The 22,555-nt window shown below is 29.7% G+C and overlaps 1 protein-coding gene across 1 annotated transcript in view; it reads left to right on the forward strand.

Moving 5' to 3' along the window:
• LOC121125790 (myophilin) overlaps positions 1 to 22,555 on the forward strand; it is a 31,890-nt gene that overhangs the window by 1,686 nt on the left and 7,649 nt on the right. The window contains exon 2 of the mRNA XM_040721013.2: positions 9,200 to 9,285. Within this exon, the coding sequence (XP_040576947.1) occupies positions 9,200 to 9,285 (86 nt within the window). The remainder of the gene's footprint in view (positions 1 to 9,199; positions 9,286 to 22,555) is intronic.

The following is a 22,555-nucleotide window of genomic DNA, read 5'->3' on the forward strand; positions in this document are numbered from 1 at the left end:
TATATAAAACATATATTTTTGGGTAGATTAAATTCTTTTATATTATACTTATAGACCTTATTATTCCCTACTATAGTTACTACCATAAAAAACTTACCCCAGCGCTACGTTGGCTTAGCTCTGAGGTTCTTGCACCTACGGAGAAAATTGGCTGAAAAATGGCGTATATTAAAATTTATATTACAACTAAAGTACCATTAATTATGTTATCAAATGTGTACCAAAAGCTGCATATTCTTTTGAACTGTGTAAAAATAAATCAACAACTCAGATTTCAATATTACTTCTACAGGTTGAATAACGCACCAACTAACATGTTCGTCCCTCTACTTAACCCACCTTAATGACGAATCTTCAATTTGTTGGGAAAAACAGAAAAACAACAACTGATTTTTGAGCATTTTTTATTTGAATTGTTTAAACATTTCTACACTTTTTGGTGTAAGAAATCTAAAGAAATCCGCATATAAATGTATTTATTTGCTTTAAAAACCTTGTGCTAATTTCAAATATGGTCCAATATTTCATGTTGAATCCTAATAAAAATGAATTTAATGAAAAAAAAAATATCTTTTTAGCATTTTTTTTGAAAAGCCTCAGTTTGTTATTTTCTTAGATTTTCAAAAGAAGTAAAATTTGGTGGTTTGTATAATTCAATAAATTTATACGAAATAAAAAATGTGATTTATTTTATCAAATTGCATATACCATAGAAACTTTTTTTTATTTTATAATACGTTGAATTGAATACACTATACTTTACTTTGCTATATGTAGAGTAGGATTTTTTTGTTAAACATTTTATTCAATCAATCAATTTCAGTTCCAATAGCCTTTGTTTGCAGAAAAAAATAAACACATTGTAAAGTTATTATTAAAATCGATCATTTTATTTTTAGCTATTTTAAAAAAAAAGGAGTCATATACAGCAATATCCCATTTAATCTGGATTGGATCAATCCCGGCATAACTAAAGTACATACTTTCCTTTCAAGATCATTTTAATAATAAATGAATCATTTAATGGGTATAAATTTATTTCTGCTGTAGTTTAAACTATTGGAAGATTTTTGTAATGATCTCTTAAGAATGTATTTCTAGACACTTGATTGATCGTACAAAGATAATAAAACTCATATTTTATTCAATATGAAGTCTTTTGACCTCAATAAAGCCCTTCAACCGATTTTGAAGGGGTGAGCAAACATTTATGATATAGTTTGGTTCAAGTTTTGTCAATTTCGGTCAGTTATTCGTTACTAACGAACACTCATAATTTGGTGTATGTTTAGTACAGATCTTGGTCCCAATACAAGTCCACATTTTATAATCACGATCCTCCCATGAGACGTCATTTTATTCTATGAACAGTTAATCTGGATATGTATCATTCCTTACAAATTTCGCACATTTTGGCATTGACGCACAGCATGGCTGAGATCTGACTGTGGATTTCGTTTGGCATCTCAAAAATGATTAGCAAACTATTTTTTTTTTTTGTAAACGCAGAATAGACCTAATCAACTATTTTGGGCATCTTGGCGCTGTCCCTAAATGATTTTCTAATTTTAACTTATTTATTGCCCCAAATTAGACTTCCTTTTATTGATTAGTTAAAGTCCTAAAAATTGATAGCAAATGTTTTATAAAATTCCTTGAGAAAAATCCATAATATCAATTAATATGGTTCCCTCACTCATCCTAACATGCAATTTCTATGATACAATGAAGGAAAAAAGTATTTTATTAATTGCTGATTTTGTGAGTATCCATACAATGATAAAGATATTATATGGCATTGAAATCCGGAGACTAGCTAGGAACTCCATTCTCTTAATGTGCTTCTTCTTGATCCACTCCACTCATTGGTTGTTTTGGGTTATTGTCGTACTAAAAAACTAGGGGACTACATTAATTTAACTTTGTACATATGTTACCATTTCTAATCTTCAATAGCCTATAACAGACTTTGATAATGGCTTCGATGCACCACCGGACGCTCTGAAAGCCGGTAATTTTGTAATTGGAGCTCACAGAGTTGCAATCATCATCAATGGAAGTCTTTAGAGTTTCGATTTTCGGTGGGCTAGTCCGTCAGTTCCTGTCTTCGACATACAGTCAGAAGGAAAAATCGAACAGATTCAATGGTCTTCTTCACGCTTTAAATATTCTCCCTTAGTAAAGCTTGAAATCAACGTTAGTGTTCCGCGCGATGTGCAGGGAAATCTGAACACTTAATAATTAATAAAGATTGAGTTATTAAAATTAATTCCTATTCATATATATTAAAGAATTAAATATTAGTTACAAAACAGAACAAGAGAGTCCCTCTAGCTTACGTACAAGTTGATGAAATGACACTTGAACGTGATTGACTAATTCCTATTCACGCAATCCAAGCATTTGGGCATCTCCAGATCCACCGTCTACTCATTGAATAAATAAGAAACGTTGGAGAGGAAGAAGGGATCTATTAAAAAGGCCAAATTGTATCTGGAGGAGTTAAAGAAAACAGCTCAGGCCAATCCCCTCAAGTCCATGAGGGTCCATGTAAGAGATATTGGAGTTTCACAGCAAACTATTCAGAGAGCTATAAAAAAATGTATGGAAAGAACCTTGTGAGGGTGGAGAGGCCACTTTTTACAACTGAAATAAAAGAAACTTATCTTCTGCGCTGCAATAATCTTTTGAACTCTTTTTTGACACATTTGGCCCCCTACAGTCCTGATGCCAACCCCCCTTGACTACACCTTTTGGGTGATTGTCCAGGGGAAGGCTTGCAATGCCCGACATCCAAACACTGAGGTCCTCAGAGCCACTGTCAGCCAGTATTGGGGCACCATGACAGAGGACTTCGAGCTCATACACACATTTATTTACATTATAGATTTTGCTGAAATTTTATCGTTAATTAATAAATTATATCTTGAAAGTGTTTTGATCTCAATGGACCACTCTGTAGAGACGCAATCTCCATTCTTTTGGCTCGTTTTGAGGTCCTTTTTCGATTGATTGTCTTAATTTTTTTTTGCGGGGGAGGGTGTCAAAACAATCAGTTTGCCAGCTGATTAGAGGAATTATCAATTCACCTTATTGTGTTGTTCGTATTACTCTCTGATATCCACAATGCATCCACTAAATATTTATCAAGTTATTTATGCTAATAAAAGTCTTTTAAAAATGCTTTTGTATAAAATAGAAGCATACATATATAAAATATCTGTCATGAAAGGCCTTAAAAATAAAAGATATCATGCACAAAATTGTCCATACGCTGCCTGCATATACAAATAGGTAATTTGCTTTTTTTAGTAAGACAGTTTCTTCCTCACTTTTTAGTATGTTAAAAAATATTTTGTCTTTCTGCTTCAACTAAGTTATTTGATTAAATATATCATCCTCTACCCATCTCTCTGACATAATATCTGATATATATGTTTTGATATAGTAAAATTGAGGATTTTGTTAGTTTTTTTTGCTTAGCTAAAGACTTTGTCAAAAAATATTTTTTGAGGAGTCTATGAAATATAAAACATAATTTAATTTCGAATGTCAGAGTTTATTTATTGATTATTATTATAATCTTTTGTGGAAAAAGATTAACACAATCCAAATATATATAGAAATTAAGGCAAAAGTTGCTAACTTTCACCATTTCAGTGGGGGGAGGTGGACTTAGTCCCAAAAATTGTCAATATCTGTATATAATTATTTTTATAAATATGTTTATCTTATATATAAACAAGGGTGGTCTGAAAAGTTTCTTACATCTACATGAAGATAGAATCACTCGTAAATAAAAGCTAGTCACATCTATTTTGTATCTGTTGACAGTTACTCCCCAAAGTTTCAGCCATTTTGGACGCGGCTTTGCTATGCATCAGTCGTTTGAGAGAGTTGATGTGAGTGTTATTGTGAAAATACTTTTAACTTGATTATCCATCTCAAGAGATGCTTTAATTCAATTTCCCATATTTTAGGGAGGACGTCGGAATGAAAATTTCTTCAAGCTACACTTATGAAGTCATAAACAATTTATTTGTAAGATCGGTATAGACCGAATATGAAATATGACCTATTTTTTACGGACCAAACTGAACCAAATTGTTTCTTTGGACCGATCTAGACCGAACTTTTTTTTAAGGACCGAATTATTAGGGAACAACAAAAAACGTTATAATTCCTGACCGAAACCCAACACTATTACATATTTAGTTGTTTGAGCTTATTAACAAATAACAATTCGTTAAATTGTAAATTAATATCATATGGAAGTTTTAATAAGCCATAAAAATTTAAACGAATGCACCCAAAATAGTCATTTAACACATTGGAGTTAATGATGTAAAATTATCGGGAAAAAATGAAAAATTCGAATATCGTAAATTTTCAAGTTTTTTTGTCAAGTAATAACAGAATAGTTTTTGAATATAAATATATGTCTATGAAGTTCAATAAGTGAAGACGTGATCTATGTTTTTCTTCTGAGTAAGGACTGATTAGTTTAGTATACAAGAGCAAGCCACATAGAATTAGTATTGTACCTTGTTTGATCACATTTAGTCTTTTTCTTATCTTTGTACCGAAGAAAATATTTGATAGCATGGATCTTTGTACTCCTGTTGATCCATTTCTTAATAATATATCTATTGTGAACTGTCTATAGACAATACTGTTTATGAAATTTTAAATATCTTAGATATATATATACCAGTTACCATAGCTTAATACTCCCAACTGATGCTACTGGATTATCTTTCAGAATACTCAAGGTGAGTTTCCATATCTATTGACCTTATACAAGAATATGTCTTTTGAAGAGACCCATTTTTTTATAAAAAATATCTTCTTCGAAATTCAACAATTCTCTTTTTCGAAATGAAAGAGGTTCTGTGATTTAAACTGATTCTTATTTGTATTCCACGATTTATTTCTTCTTTGTAAAGCATGTTAGTTACTGCCGTACTTACAAAATTGACATTTAATGTCTAACAATTCCTTACCTGTATTATATATTGCAAATTTTCCTTAAAAGAGTAACAGAAAATAGTAGTAAAATCAGTTGGGAGATGGACAATTCTTCCCAAAGGTGGAACTATTCTTCATTTAGTTCTAGTAAGTGTTCATAGAAACTCAGCAAGAGCTAATTCAAATTCTATACGTCAACATTATTTAGAACAATGATTAAAGGGGGAAACAGACAGAACGACAGCTGGTTTTTGGGTGTAACGACGCCGTGCACATTAATTGTTTTAACAACATTTTCATAGCTAACTTTTATTCTAGACATACAATGTATTTGATCCCTTGCCGATTTTGTAAGATTGTAATGTACTTCTTTTTGAGGGGCTTCTTTGTTGCTTTTGCCATTTGTTTTGGATCTTTGTCATGTCGGAAGCCCCATTAAAAGACTCTTTTTCAGTGCTATATCTTGAGGGAAGGAAGTTGTTCCTTCCTCTTAGCAAAGAAACAACCCTAAAAAGTAATGTTTCTACTCCCTTGCATGTTTTTGGGATTATACCCTGCATTTTTCTAACATCAAACACTATTTCTATGTTCATATAATGTATCGCACTCTTAAAAACAATCTACCATTAAAATTATAAACCGTTCTTTTTTTCATCAGTGAGCAAACCTACAAAATAGGCAAAAGATCCTCTTGCACTTCTATCCTCACCTTTATGTACATAATTTTAACAAATTTATTTATTTATTACAAATAAAATATAACCTCGGCATATTATTTAATTTACCACAGTTGAGTTACAAAACAAATTTAAATATTTACTATAAAAGTATACGGTGTGCATTTTATTTTTAAAAAAGCAATCAAATTTTCTTAATGTAAATAATATGATAATAAAAAGCAAATTGTTTGTGAGATGTTATAATAACGGGTATACAATATTTAATCATATTTTCTTTAAAAAGCAGAGGAAAACATTTGCATATATTATAAATGTATATATAAACATTTTTTGCACAAAAACTATTTCACTCAATACAAAAATATATTTTAAACATTATATTTAGTTATATATATTTGTAAGTCGAAAATAAAACGTATTTTCGTTCTAAAACTCATGTATAGCCCGTAAAAACCCTGCTTCCAAATATTTAGTTACATTTTAATAGCCTGTTTAGTACGGTTTATAAATATGACACTTTCAGTAATAAAGTACACTCTGTACCGTGTGCGTAGTTGAAATTTGGACACTTATAAGAGAGGAATAAGAAAAATACGTAAGAGAAATAGATATTTTCCTCCCAACTGCTCACAAATAAATTGTATTCACACCCACTCCAAACACAATGACACAAAAGAATCGAGATTGCTGCTAAACTTCCCATGCAACACACTCCAAAGATATATCCGAAACTTGGAGGCCTTTATGACGGTATTGGGAAGGAGGCGAGCTTTAAAAAGATGGCAGGGGTGTCTGTAGGGGGAAGGATGGAGTGACTGTAGCTCCCCCCAAATTAAGTAAGATTTTGATTCTTACAAGAAAATTGAGTATTTGATTTTTTTTTTAAATGATTAAAATTTCAGTTTTTCATGAACACCTCTGGATTTTTGAATTTTTTGAGGATACCTATGAAGTTTTTGATTAAAGTTATATATTTTTGAAATTTTTTCAAAAAATTTTATATTTGAAATTTAATTTTTGAAATTTTTCTCCAAATTCATTTTTTGTGAACAGCTCTGAATTTTTGAAATCTTTATCTAAAAAATTTCGTTTTTGTGAATAACTATAGATTTTTGAATTTTCTTCCCATAAAAAATTTTATATTTAAAATTTAATTTTTATAATTTTTTATGATCAGATCTGGATTTTTAAAATTTTTATCCCAAAAATTTTATATTTGATATTTAATTTTAGAAAAATATAACTTTTCTATTTTTTTTTCAAAGGGTATTTTTACCCTCTCTAAAGGTTTAAGCCAATTTTTGAGTATGAAAAAATCAATAATACACATAAAAGTTAAAATTTATAAAACTCCATTGTTTACCAATTAGTATTTAGATATATTTATTCTTTTTTTAAGAAAATGCAGTAGAAGCTATTGGGAAATTTTTTATTAAACTAATTAATAATTTCAGGTTAACTAGACCTTCTAGAACCAAATACTCTTTTGTAAATGATTTATTCTTTAAAAAAGTTCATTTGGCGTAAAAATTATTGAAAACCGAAACGTTATTTATTAACTAGCAAAACCCTCAACCTTTATATAGAGCATTTTGATTGACGTCATAAATTGCATCTTAATTGACGCCATTTTGGGTGCTCAAAGATGATATTTTACAATTTAAAATGTACCAACTTCCGATAAAACTTGATAAAACTACATCAAATGACATTATGAATAAAAAATATCTCAACATATGCATGAAATTCTACTTGATGCCAATGATAAATACTAAATTTGAATTAAATGAAAGTACTAAAAATCCTTAAAAATAGTTAAATTTGTACATTTTTTGATTTTTTTGATTAGGCACATGAAAATATGGATAATTAAAGAAAAAAATGTTATTCTCTTCATTATAATAGTTAATTTATTTGCAACATTATGGAAATTATATTGCGTAATGCTGTAATAACTTATTTTCAATACATATTTGTCTCTGACATACAGGGTGGTCCATATAAATGGGGAATTTCTTTAAAGGTTTATAACGAACGAACTAAGCTTGATATCGCAAGAGGTGACACTGGTCTGCCAAAGCTTCTGACGCATTGTGGCCTATATTATCAAGAGAGGCAGTTTTCATTATAAATAATTGAATTTCATTAAATGTAGCTTTCAAATAATACAAAAATGATGGTTCTACTCTACTTAGTTCATTCGTTATAAGCCTTTAAAATTTTTCCAAATTTATTTGGACCACCCTGTATTAAAATTAAATTATGCGTTTGAGAGATAGTTTTTGATAAGCAGTAAGATTCAAGTCTTTTTATTGGTTGGTCTAATTTTGACATCCCTATTTTTCTTAATATGAATGAAAAAAAATGATTTTTATAGTTATAAAACTTAGTTTAGTAGGCCTCCAAAATAGACAATAATGCTCTATTGCATTTTCTCAGGATTAGATATTCGCATATCAGGAATAGGCACATATTTGAAACATAATTTAAAAAAAAAAAAAAGAGAATGAGCTTTTATTTTATTGATTGTTTTCATACAAATAAGTTAGATGTAAGCTATACAAGCGTAAACATACACAGATATTTCATATCGAAAATTCTCAAAAAACAGATTTTATTCGTAAAAACTAATTACAAATTCGTAATCAACTTGACAATAATTACTTGAATTAAATAAATATGGAATTTAAAATTATTTTTGAAAAGATTAAATGAAAAAAGTCACTTTTGTCGTGACAGGTACTTTTACTTTAAACTATTTCCCCTTAAACTACTACGCCTTAAAGCCATTTTACCTTAAGGATATTGCACCTTTATATATATATAAATGAGGTTTAAACGTGGTTATTGTTTATTTTTGAATTGATGTTCCCTTTGAATTTTCAAAAAAAAAAAAAAAAAGTAATGTTTTTAACTATAAAAAGCATTGAATGGTTGTTTTCGTTCTAAATATGATGGGATTATGTGCCAAAATTAAAATACTATGTAATGAGTTCGAACCACAAACAAAAAATATAATCTAATTAATAAGAAAAATAAACGAAGAGGAAGACTGTTCGAATTGAAGAAGTGCTAGTCACTGCTCTGTTATTAATTATCATTATACATTATGGATTATTCATATTGGGAAAGGCTCATGCATAGACGAACATACATATGGCATAATTTGATATAAAAATATCACAAAAACATAAATTTAAATTAAAAATAAACAATAACAACGTATAAATCTCATTAATTTATATATTAAGCCTAAATATCTTTAAGTCGAAGAGGTTTAATGGAAAATGTCTGGGGCAAATAGTTTAAGGGAAAAGTACCTACCGCCCACTTTTATAATCTACCCTGTTTGGAGCCCCAATTTTTTATAATCAAGCACAGGGACACTGGAAAATAGGTATCTCCAATTATCCTCCATATTGCCTCAAAATCAATGGCCCGGATTCATTGGAGTATTGCTGTATAATTTAAAAAAAAGCAAAAAACAAAAATAAAATAATCATAAATTTTTTCGTCCATTTTGTTTTAAAATATATATTTTTATTTTATAGCCTGCACCAAAACGTGATGAACAACAAGAAACTGAGATAATTAAATGGATAGAAGAGGTCCTTGGCTCTAAACTCCCTAATAAGCCGTAAGAAATACCACTTTTTTTTTTAATAATATACATATTTTTATACAAAAAACACAAAATAAATAAATAAAAAATAATATATATTAAAATTAAACTCATCATAACATTTCAATCATTTTTTTTTGCATCAAAACATGAGATGATGATGTAAACAGCATATGATGATGAAGATTACGTCATCAGGTGTTATTTATTTATGCACAATATGTTTCCATACTTTAACGATTTTTCATTTTATAATGGGACTAATAAGAATTATAATTATATTATTTTTCTTCCTCTTGTATCATTATCCGGGTAGGCTTTATCACATATGTTAACTACATCAACAGTAACCTTGGGTGTATCAGTAATAAAAAAATCTCACATGCGTTTTGTATGTTTTTATTGAGTGCGTATACAGGGTGCACTGTATATAGTTATCCCTGATGTACTGAGTGGTCCATTAAAATCTGAACACTTTGAATTTTTAAGTTCAACGAGATATAACAAAATAATTTCCACAAAATTAATACTGAGCACTCTAAATTATTAATTTAGCCGCCCTTAGCGGCAGTGATGGCTTCAGGTGGTGGCGGAAGGCCTGGCTCTTGCTGCCGATGTAGTCATTTGTAATGGCGTCCCAGGACTGGCTGGCAGTAGCTTAGAAGGACTCAGTGTTTGGATGATGGGCACTCCAGTCCTTCCCCTCGACATGTACTCAAAGGGTGTAGTCGAGAGAGTTGGCATCATGGCTGTAGGGGGAGGGCAGAAGTGTAAAAAAAAAGAGTTCAAAAGAACTCAAAAGACTCATTTAAAAGAGCCTTGCAAGGGGTTTCTTTCATTGATGGTGTCAAAAGTTGCCTCTCCACCCTTACAAGGCTCTTTCTCTTTTCTTTTCTTTCTATTTTTATCTGAGGAGAGTACATTTAAGTACTGAGTAACTACGTGTGATTGTGTTAATAAAAAACGGAGAAAAACACAGAGAATTTTTTTGGGGAATTATCTTCTATATTATTAAAGGAAGGGTTGTCTATTGGTTGGTGTCTAATTACTCCAATCAATGCCGGATACTACCGCTAATATTAAATAATATTATTATTCAGGGAGTTGTACTGTTTACCCATCAGTCGCTTTCTTTATAAACCAATATGAGTTAACAACGCTCATGTTCCATTACCTGGACTTTTTCGAAGAGTATTTCTTCTCTGTTTTTTTGATAATATTCTAAATCAGGAGCCGGGAACCTTTTTGGTTGAGGGAGCCATGAACACCACATATTTTAAAATATAATTCTGCGAGAGCCATACCATATGTTTAACACTAAATGCAAGTAAATGTGTGCTTTTTACCAACGCTTATAAAAACAATAAGTCTCTCAATTCTTATTAATAAAACAAAAAAGTTAAAAAATTTCCTCCGCTGCATAATTTGCTCGAATGACCTTAATTTTTTCCTCCTATTTTGGCGTGAACTTTCTCACAAATAACTTTTTTAATAGAAACTCAAAAATTCAAAATGCCTTATCATTTTTTTTAAATTAAAAAATGGTCTGCAAGCCATATGTAGTCATCAAAAGAGCCTTATCTGGCTCGCGAGCCATGAGTTCCCCCTCTTTTAAATGATTATTTTGTAGTATGTATTTGTACTTGAGATAAATAATAGCTTTTTAAATCACTCATGATTAGAACGCATTTCATTTTTTTTTAAATTAATCACTAGTAAAATAATTTTTTCATATCTCTTTACATTATTTTGCTTTAAATAAATACATGTGAGTTATTGTGAGGTCACCATTTAGATAGATTAAAACCTGTTTATATATAATATTAGAATCTACCTTTCTATGGATTATATTTGTATCAGTATCAATAGAAATTTCGTAAGTTGATAACTCAACGGTAGTTTATCATAAATTTAGGAATTTACCGTAGATATGTAATTTTTGTATGTATAATCTAAGCGAATTAGTGTTGTGTAGACACGTCCAATCATCACATCGACTTGGGACAATGATTTTTTTATTTAAAAATAAATTATAAGTATTGATGGAAGTTAAATAATAATTAATTTCCTAAGGGGAAACTAAGAAACATGGATATAATATACTACAATCATAAAAAAATCTATTGCAATTTAGAGAAAATCAAATCATATTTTTATTGTGGATTCGGCTAGAGAATAATAACTAAACCTCATCATTTTTTAAAAGTTTTTTTGAACGCTGCTGTCCCTATGCTTAACCTATTTATAGGGCCCAAATTAGATCTTATTGATTTTTCTTTAGAAGTTGTAAGACATTTTCTAGCAATTTTAAGGATTCTAACAAATAAGCGAGGGAGCTATACCGATTGATGTTTGACTTCTACCACGCATTTTAATAGTGACGTCATAGATTATATACTATTACTTTTAATCATATAATTTTTAGTATAATATGCTGTTATGTGTTGTTATACTTTTTATTACATCTAAATATGTGCGTCTTGCCCAACAGTCGGTACTGTACATCAAATTGAAAATTATACCAAGCCCAATTACATGACGATCTAACCTTGTATTTCTTTTAACCTTGGGTATTACTAAACTATGGAGGCTGATATAGGCTTTTTCGAGACATCTAGGTAAATTTTATCATATAAATAATTAATTATATAAATACAAACAGGGACAAGGATTGAAATCTGGAGCAAAGGGAAAATGTTGATAGCTAATGAGGCCCCCCTTCATCCCAAGTGTTAATAATTATGAACACAAGATATAATTTAACTATGTTATTTAAATGATTTTGAAGCCTGTTGTTTTTTTTGGCTTAAGAGACTATTTAAAAAATTGCAGTAGATCGTAGATATTTAATCAAAAATGACAAATAAAAAGGATGATAAAATGAGTCTATTCCAAAAAAAAAAAAAAAAAATAAAATGTATATATATATATATATATATACTAAAAAGAAAGCAAATTTAGTAAATTTTTTTATATAGAGGAAAAATATTTACTCTGACCACATTCTTCAAATCTATCCTGGACACCACTGGCTAGAAGGAAAATGAAATTGAGTGGAAGTGTCTTGACCCTGATGAAATGTGGGTCTTAATCCGGTTAAGCCAAGTTCATAAAAAACATAGTAGCCATATCTAAAAGAAAGTCATTGAGAAATGAATATATAATATAATATTTATTTTAAAAAATGAAAAATTTATAACTTTCAAAAGGTATGTAAGTCATTCACAATGGAAAATATATTTCCCTCTTATAAATAAATCCTAAAAAAATATCTCAAAAGAATCCGTGCGTAAATTTGTGTGCTTAATAAAATATACATAATTTGTCAAACTCACCTCAAATCCTGACAAGAATATAATTAATCATATTGAGTTTACATATTTGAAATACAGTCAAACCTGCATTAAGCGGCCAGGGATGGGAAACGTTAAAGTTTTTTGCAAGTCACTTCATAGAACCAGGTATTACTTAAACGCTTAAAACAGGTGGTCATTAGACCAGGTTTGACTGTGTTATATATATATAATGAAGATATTACGGAAATAAAATTGGCAAATTTGCAAGTTCTTTGACATTTACTTATATATATATATATATGATTTTTTAACCAAAAAAATTTAATCACAATATACAAGTTAATGACACCTCTTGCAAATTTATGTTTTCGAGTACTTTTTTCTTCTTTTTGCAAACTTTGCAAAGAGTTATAATAATATGGTGAAACTTGATGAAGGAAAACTACATTCATTTTCATGTGTACAATCTCTTTTGTGCTAGATGCTTGCAAAAAATTCCTCCTATAACATGTAGGTGAATAATTTATGAAATAACTTTTCCTTGAATAAAAAAAAAAATATTGAATGGGGTATAACGTTTAAGCAACAATATAAAGCTTGGCATATGAACAAAATCTATGTTAAATAATAAACATTGATTATGGAGGTTTATTTTGGGTTCTAATAATGAGTATGTTGACATTAGAATAATTTTTAAGACTAATAATTTAATATTCTTTTAAGAAAAACAAGTTATATTAAAAAAAGGGTTAGAAATGACATTTATAGATCCATGAGAACCAATGAAGGATAGTAAATAACAAATACATAGTTTTAGTAAAATGAGAGGTTTCGCTATTATGTCATTATACTAAAAATAACATGTCCATATAAATTGTTTTTTTTCCTATAATTTTTTTTTTTTTTTCACGGATAAATTTTTATTTTTAACTTTTTATATAGTTTGGTATTAATGCATTCATGAAAATGCATTATAGATACATATTTAAACGTAACATCACTAGTTGCACTAAATAAATTATCCTTGATGAGTGCTCTTAGTATTTTTCAAATAAAAAAGTGGATCATGCAGTTTATTCGAGGAAAATCCATTCATTTTGGCTATAAAATTTAGGACAGCTGTTCTAAAGGAAGATACATATATTATTCCTTTGAATTTTTCATAGGGAATAACCCTAAGACAAGGAGAAACTTGGAGTTTCACCAATTAAATTTAAGTAAACGTTATAGTATCAAAAGTACTCCATCTGAAATGGTGATTGTCTTGGAAGTCCATGTACTACTCATTGTTCATTTCTTTTTATTGAAGCCACCGAGAAACCGAGCAATAATACCTTGTATTGGGCAATCATTTGGTTTGTGAATGTTTTTTCAACAACAAATACCCAATTTTATTAGAGATAACGAAGTATGGTTTAAGTGAATGATGTAAGATTTCCTTGCTTAGCCTCTCTTCCTTAAGGCTGATTACCTATGAACCTTATACTACAGAGTGGGGACCGAAAACTTGCAATGTCATTTTTAATTTTATCCTCACCAAGTCTTGTTTTTATGCCATGTGTCTACGTGAAAAATGTCGGAGGAACAACAAAAACGGCAACACGTGTACGATTTCCTCCACGTCGGTGTCAGAGTTACAAAACCGTTAGCATCTCTATCCGGAGATGCCTATAATATCAAAAAGTCCATATTAGCCACATAAAGCTAAGCAGGAGCACAAATTCTGCAGCAACAATATAACTGATTGATGGCCTGCCTCCATTTGGCTTTCCTCCATCTCCGACTTCAAATCCCTGGAAATTGCAGTTTGAGGTGTCTTAGAGTAGAATATCTCCCACACCTCTCATCCATATTGAGATTCTTTTCGAGCTGCCATCATGACAGTGTGGTACGCCATGTACAAAACCTTCATCGTCAAGAGCTGACAATCTGCTTGCAGGTGTGTCGAGGCTCTTGTGACTGGTAAAGGAGAGCATATTGAATAAAAATATAATATTTAAACATGTCAAGAAATAGTTTTGAGTTGTCTTTTCTTGATTCCATAAAAAAACCCGTTTTTGATGTAAGAAATAGCAATTTAGCGGCGGGGGTGTGTAGTTAATGCTGCTCGTATCATGTAAAAAAGAAGCCGTGTTGAAAAGCTCAGTGTGTCATATTGAAAAAGACAAGTAAAGTACATATATTTATCTTAATAATGTAAAGTATGCCTGTATCTGTGCTGAAAGTAGCCCATTTTTGACTGAAAATACTTCATCTAAGAAATAACAATAAAATCGAGCATGCGCATCATATTAAAGAAAAAGAGCATTCGTATAGAAATATATTAAAAATGAATGAAATCTCCCAGGGGCTTAGATCAATTCATATAAAAAAGAAAAAAATTAGAAGTACTTTATATTAAAAAAAAAGAATTTTACTTTATGAGGCGTAGCAACGAGCTATATATATTTTTTCTCCAGCTGTTATTATTATTCTTATTATATTGTGTAACTACGTTTGAGTATATAGAAGATAACTCCATGAAAAGTTATCTCTTTTCATGGAGTTATCTTCTATATTATGAATGCAAAGTTTGTTTGATCATCGACGTTTAATAGCTCTGGTAAATTCCGGTGACTACCACTAGTACATCATTAAAACAAAGTTAATCACCGCTTAATAACTCCAAGAGAAACTAGGTATTCCCACTAGTACATATGTAATCAAACAAACAATAATGATAAATTACTAATGGAGCTTTCTTATAGTTACAAATCCATGTTTTCGCAATTTATTTCTCAAATAACTGATAAGATTCACTTACATGAAATTATTTTTTAAATATAGTTCTACTTTCTTTGGAAATATGGTTAAAGTTATATTTGTATTTTGTGAAAAATTTATCTTAATAGTCATCAATTTTTCATTTATTTATTTATCTTTTTTTTTTTTTTTGGGGGTTAGTAAATAATCCACTTTTTATTTATATTATCCATTTTTTTTCAATGGAGGACAAATACAATATTTTGGACTTGTATTCTATTTCAAAACGACTAGTTTTTCCCTCCAATATTTACGACTTTCTTATGGTAATCTTTTTATTTATAAAAAAACCATTTTTTACATTAAAAAAAAATCATAAAAGAATCATTTTTATATAAACTAAAAGATTTTTGAACTTTTATGTCTACTAATAATGTCGAAAGAAAACTCGATTTGAGTAAATTCAACAATTTTCTGAAGATTACTAGAACTCCCTTGAAATATTTTATTTTAATTTTAGAAAATTATACTTTTTTTAAGCTTCAATAAATACAAAATTGAAACATTCGATTAACAATGATTCAAATGTCTAAAATCCATAAAATAAACAGGAAAACGCTAAATAAAAAAATGCGGAAATTATCAAAAACTCGGAAAAACATACATTCTCCCGAAACATACTAAAAATATGTTCATTTTCATGGCAAATGGTGAATTATATTACTAAAACGGTATAAAAACTATTAAAAAAATCAGGGAACTCATTTTGCTGCAAATATTTTATTTAAAAAAATATATATATATCTGCTAAAAAAAAGAAAATTACTCATTTGTCAAAATGAGTAATTTTCCTCATTTAAAAAAAATGTATATTACATTTTTGTAAACAGACATTATGTTCTACGTCAAATATGTAAGTTACAGATTTTTTGTGTTTATTTTTTATAATGAGTATGAATGGGCAAAACGTAGATTAAATAATAGTTTTAAGATTAAAAAAGGATAAAGGGTTTTCTTTTTTTTGTTCATTCTTTAATAGATTGTCGGGGTTTTAACATCTCTCTCTAAATGCCTATTTTTGGTGTAATTAAAAAAAAAATATTATGAAATAATAATATTTATGTTTAAATATAACTTTACTATATTTTTCCTGCGTTAATAATCTTTCAAATTTTGAAAGCTCTACTCTCTATAGCAGTGTTGCAAGTTAACGAATATTTTGATTCAGTAGTACTATAAGTTTTACTCCTGGCCTTTCCTCGCACTCTATGAAATGCCCATCTTACACCACATTACATACATTGTATATATGTAAAAATTAAAAAAAAATAAATAAATAAATAACTCGACCGAACTCCACAATGTTTACATTGTCCTAACACCAACTCTACTCAAAAAAAAAAAAAAAAAATTAGGATTGAGCCCCGGTTTTAGATAAAAGATCATCCTTGCATTTGCTTTCACTACGATTTTAGGTTAAGTTACACACTATGACTTGCATACATGTGAGACTCCTTGGTCCGTGTTTCAAGACTGGTCGGAGAATCCATCGACCTATTCGTTTTTAAGAGATCTTAAGTTGTGATAATAAAATAATCACAAGTCATAAAAAGCTTAAGTGATCCACCTTTCGTTTACACCATGCCTTATAAAGCTTGAGTCACAGGGCTTAAGGCAAATCCGAATATTTACCCTAAACTTCACCTATGGTCAAATCAGTATATATCGAATGGTTAACGGCGTAAAATGAGCCCAAAAAGCTCCAGCAAGTTAGGATTCAAAAATAATGTTTGGTTAAGGATCATTAAAATGTCTTATCAATGAATAAGGATGAATCTTAGGAGCCCCTGACTTCGAGGTACTCCTCCGTTTATCGAATTCAAGCTCTGTTGAATTAAATTTTTTTTTGTCTCAAATCCAACAATAATATCTTCTATCATGAACTTAAAAATACCCTTGTTACATCCTAGTTTCTGTTTCATGTCATTTCTTAATTGACGTATTTCTTTTTGGATTATGATAAAAAACATTTTCTGAATGAAAGCTACATTATACTAATGAATATAAATAAATAAATAACGGAATTTTTTTTCTAGGATAGATTTGATAACTGTTAGTTATTTTGTTGTTGTAAAATATAAGGATTTGAATATTTTTAATTGTAATTTTTCAGTAATATTAACATTTTTTATACTTAGTTTGAGATTTTCTACACCGCTATGTTCATTTTTGTCTTGCACTAGAGTTAAGAAAGATATTTTTGTTAATAAAAACTAAATTTTAATTCTCCTAGAGCTCAACAAAAGTAGTTTAATCATTTTTTTGATCAAGGGTGTGTGAATGATTGAACAAACATTTAGATAATTGTTTTCTGCTTTATTTAGTGTTGTGCCAATCCAGTAATTTATTTGGTTCAGTCAAGTACTAGAACCGGTCCTTTTATTCGTTAAGAGTGGTATTTAAGTACCGCAAGTCCTTTGGAACTTCAGTTCTAGAATTGATTTAAGGAAGAAAAAAAAAAGGTTGAGTTACACCATCAAAAGCCGAACTTTATTAATTTTAGGACTGATATTTAGAGCTTAACTGGACGGGACTGCATCCCATTTGTTAAATTATTATTTCAATCGTCTTTTCGCCTCTTTACTTAGAGCCTACCGAGTTAGATACCCAAAGAAAATATATTTATTTCCTTCAAAATGTAATGTTGATTTCAAATATGTGCTTATGTAATATTTTAAAGGTAAAATGATCCATTTTATTCAAAAAGCTATTTAAATGTTTAAAATTTTTTTTTTTTTTTCAAGAGTTTGATTTGAAGATAAATAAAACACTTCACTTTTCATTTTCTTTAAAAAATCAAAATGAAACTCTCATTTAAAATATGAATAACTTATAGTTCATTTTCAAGAAAAAGAACAGAGTATTAGATTTTAGAGGGCCTTTTTCAGCAGAAATACTGAACGATTCGGAATTTTTTAAAGGTAGATTTATTCGAGGTTAAAATGATAATTTTATTTAAAATACAACAATTTCTATAGAGGGTTTTACTCACGTCATCGATTGCATAATAAACTGAAAGAGATGCCATGTTGGACGCATAGCTGTGTATATAGTTAAAAAAATAAAACAGACAATACCGTACAATTTGCCCTTAATCGATTGATATAGCTCTCTCGAGTTTGAATATGTAGATACTGCGTAGTGGAAACTAGTGATGAAAATTGTTTGTATTTTCGGCATATAATAAAAAAAAACCTAAAGTAAACATGGTAACATAGACAATTTGAAAAATATTTTTGAGGAGAGCAACTACAATCACCTGTGACAGTGAAGGGGGGGGGGAGGAAGGAAATAAACAAGAACAACACAATAATTACTCCGATGTCGATCCTCAATTCTACTCTGAGCCCCACAAGAACTTAAAAATATATCTCTGCAACATATCCTCAAGATTACTCTTGGTCTTTTATGAGCCCACGCAAATGTTCAATCAGGTTTTGAATAATTGAATATAGTAGGAAAGGAATTTCAAAATTAAGGGATTAAATTATAATGACAACTGCTCAGAAAAATCCTTTTTCTGATTACCAATTAAAAAGAACAACAAAACAACGACCAACTAATAAATACACACGATTTGCATCACTATGAATAAGTCTTGCACCACCTATTTAATTGTATTTTATATAGGTGTAAAGAGTTTCAAGCATTAAGTTAGGGGAATTAATGAAAAGCTATTGCTTTTATCTTTCAAACAAGATATTGCAGATAAATACCTATATCTCACTCCTGGACAAAGATGGAAACAAATTTTTTTGAAGATTACAACTTTGATCCGCACCAACCATGACACCAGTGATATCGTCAAGTAGGTCACGGTCAACTGCCAAACCATGTACCACGTTTGCAAGTGTCTGGACAGTGGGTCCGGCCTCAAAGATCAATCTCGAAGCGGTAGGTAATCTAACTAATCCCCAAACACTCTTTTGAGGTTTTTACCGCTATGTTAAGAATATAGAAATTAAAAAATAGCCTGGAACCCTGCCTATTTGAACAATATTTGGTAGAAGAGAATTTTAGCAGTTATGATATTTTAATAGATTATCCGCGAGTAGCTATGAAAGGATAGAAAAAAAAAAAAAAAAAAAACCTTCGTATCTAGTGAGGACATAGGCTCGAGTTTAGCACTCACTTCAGGTAATATTTTCTACAAATCTACTCATACTCCTTTACCAAGTGATTTTGGGCCCATGTCTTCTTTCTCTTTTTGGGAGAGAAACATCGGGAGATAAAATAAGATTACGTCAAAATTGCAGTGTATTTTCAATTTTTTTGAAAGCTTCAGCAATAAGGAAGGTTGTGAGCTTGGTCTTAATTCAGAACAAGCTAATAAATGAATTGGATTACTATTGGAATTATTGCTAAAAAAAAATTTCAAACCACCAACAAATAATTTGAATTTTTTTTTTTTCAATTCGTCTTTAAGAATCTACAATACATATACCCATATAATAGTATTACATTTTTAAACCAATAGAGCATGAGCAAACTAAAAAAATATATTTTATTGCAAAGTAGTGGAGAGTCTCTTGTTTAAAAAAAAAAATGACGGATACTGAGATATTTTTTCACAGTGCCATCTTTGTGAGTATCATACACATATATCTACTAAAATATAACATTATATGTATTTGTATGCGTGCTTGTCTGTCCGCTAATAAAAAAGCATTAGCAGGGTATTTGTTTGAAAAAGGGAGACAGATACAGGGCTTAAACATAAAATAAAAGTTGTTCAGAATTCTGAGTTCTAGAGCTTCTTTTCATTCTGATCAGACCAGATTCCTGGGCTCTGAAGGTCAAGTTGGCTTTTTCGCAAATTTTGTTGATTTTTTTCAAAAAACAAGATCGATTCCCCCGTGCTTCAAAGTTTTTTTTTAAAGGTATGGGTGGTTGATTCGAAAATGCACAAAAAAAAAAGAAAAAAAGAAGGAATTATTGTACTAAGGGAAAAAGGGAGAAATTATATTGAATACGAATTAAAAAAGAGAATTAGGAAGAGGATCAACGTGTTTGTCTTTGTTGTTGGAGTTGTATTATTTTGCTGCGATATGGAGGCACTATCTGTTCCTTTATTTATAAGCTAATATTAATAAACAACGTTCATTCCCTGTGATAAAATATAACCTGCCTTGAATAAATATGGTACACTTTGGAACTTATATATTGGAGTATGATTTTTTTTTTTAAATCTACAACCCTGAAACTATGTTTGTTTAATAAATACAAACAGATTTTATGAAGATTTTTTCGTATCCATTTCCGTTTAAAATATGTTGAACAATTATTTATCTCTCGTTATTAGAGGTAACACCATGCCCAATATAAGCATAATTGCAATATATGTCCTAATAACATTGCCCATTCCTTTCTTCAGAAATAACTACAATAGTTTCATTACTTAACCTGGATTATTTTTTTAATAAAAAATTATTTTCAAAAAAGTCATTATAGATGACTTAGTTGTATAACTTTTTGCGGCATACATACAAGTATTTGCTTGCCTTTTTCTCATTTTAACTTTGTTTGAACAACATTTGTAATTAATTAATGCACTTTCACATTTTCTTAGAAGGAACATATTGAGAATGTTGATTAATAATATTGAGTAGATTAATCCTTTCACTCTATATACTGTTTTGTTTTGGGTGGGTGATACATTCACTTTAAACAATTTATGAGTGATTTTTTGGGGGCCTGTAAGAATCAATAATAATTGTGTTCTGCACACAATTTTGCTTACATATATTCACAAAATTTATTTTAAATCAAAACAATATTATTGAAATGATGGACCTTGAAAGTAAGCGTGCATTTTAGCCTCCTTCCTCTCCAGATTGTTATTTTAGATAATTTTTGTTGTCCAAATGAAATGGACTTGTAGGTACAACTAGTTCCACGGGGCCCTGTTGCGAATACCTGCCCTATAAAATAATATTTGTATAAGATATTCCTCAGAAATCTTTGCCGTGTCTGATTAAGCATATCTCTTCCCCGTGTGAACACAGAAATCTTTAAAACTCAATAAAATAAAAGCAGTATTTTTGATTTGAATTGATGTTTACACCGCGCCTGTTAAATACTTTTATATCATCTGTTTATAGTTTCAAACATCAATATTTATTCCAATTCTAGATTTGATAAAAAACCCGTTTCTTTCTTATTATGCAATGCTGTTTTATTGATAAAAATAATTCATTGATATACACGTAAATAAATTTCCTTAAAAACATTTTCTGTCAAAATGTTTCTATTTCTAGGATATTCTTTGCTTTTTAGAAATATATATCTAGAGTCTACTTTCTTACTATTTCATACTAATGTTGTCAGGATATCAATATGTTCGTACCGGTTCCGGTACCAAGAGTATTTGCAATATTTTTGGCGAAAAAAAGAATAATTGGAAATTCAAATACGCTTACAGACGTATCCACAGGATTGGTAGTGCTAACTTGTAGCATTTTGAGCAAATTAAAAATTAAGAAACCGAAAGTCAACATGGTAACCATGACAATTTGAATAATGGCTTGGAGGATAGCAGCTTATCTGACACGACATTTCATTATATCAGCTACAAGCAGCTGTGATGAGGGAGAGAAGGAAATAAATAAGGTCATGGAAAAGAATTACTCCACTGTCGATACTAAATTCTACTCTGAGTCCAACAAAGATTTACAATTATAACTCTTCAAACGATCCTTACGGCTACTCTTTGTCTTTTATGAGCACGCTTAAATGTTCAATCCGGTTTTGTATATACTAATTGAATGTAGTAGAAATGGAAGTTCACTCATCAGGAATTAAATAATAATGGCAACAGCTTAGGAAAAAAAAATCACTCTTCAGTTTGTCAACTCCAAAAAAACGGGAGTGTTAAAATATATACCCAATTTTCATCACTAGGTTTCAGGTAGATATAAAAAAAATGACAACTTCCATTATGTGTTCGAGCTCTGTGCACCTTGGAAGGCAATGATTTTTATATTTGTATGAGAGTGGTTCAAATTACTTTTATTAACATACTAGATATATAGTGTGTATTTTTATGTAATTCATCTTGAGGTCCTGTTGCAAACATCAAATATTGTCAATACACCAATAACTGACATATAAAAGGATAATTATTTATTACTGTAATATAAAAAATTATACATAAAAAAATTGGGATTGCCATGGCTACTGTTGTGTCA

Source organism: Lepeophtheirus salmonis, chromosome 1 (genome assembly GCF_016086655.4).
Source record: "Lepeophtheirus salmonis chromosome 1, UVic_Lsal_1.4, whole genome shotgun sequence".
NCBI lineage: Eukaryota > Metazoa > Arthropoda > Copepoda > Siphonostomatoida > Caligidae > Lepeophtheirus > Lepeophtheirus salmonis.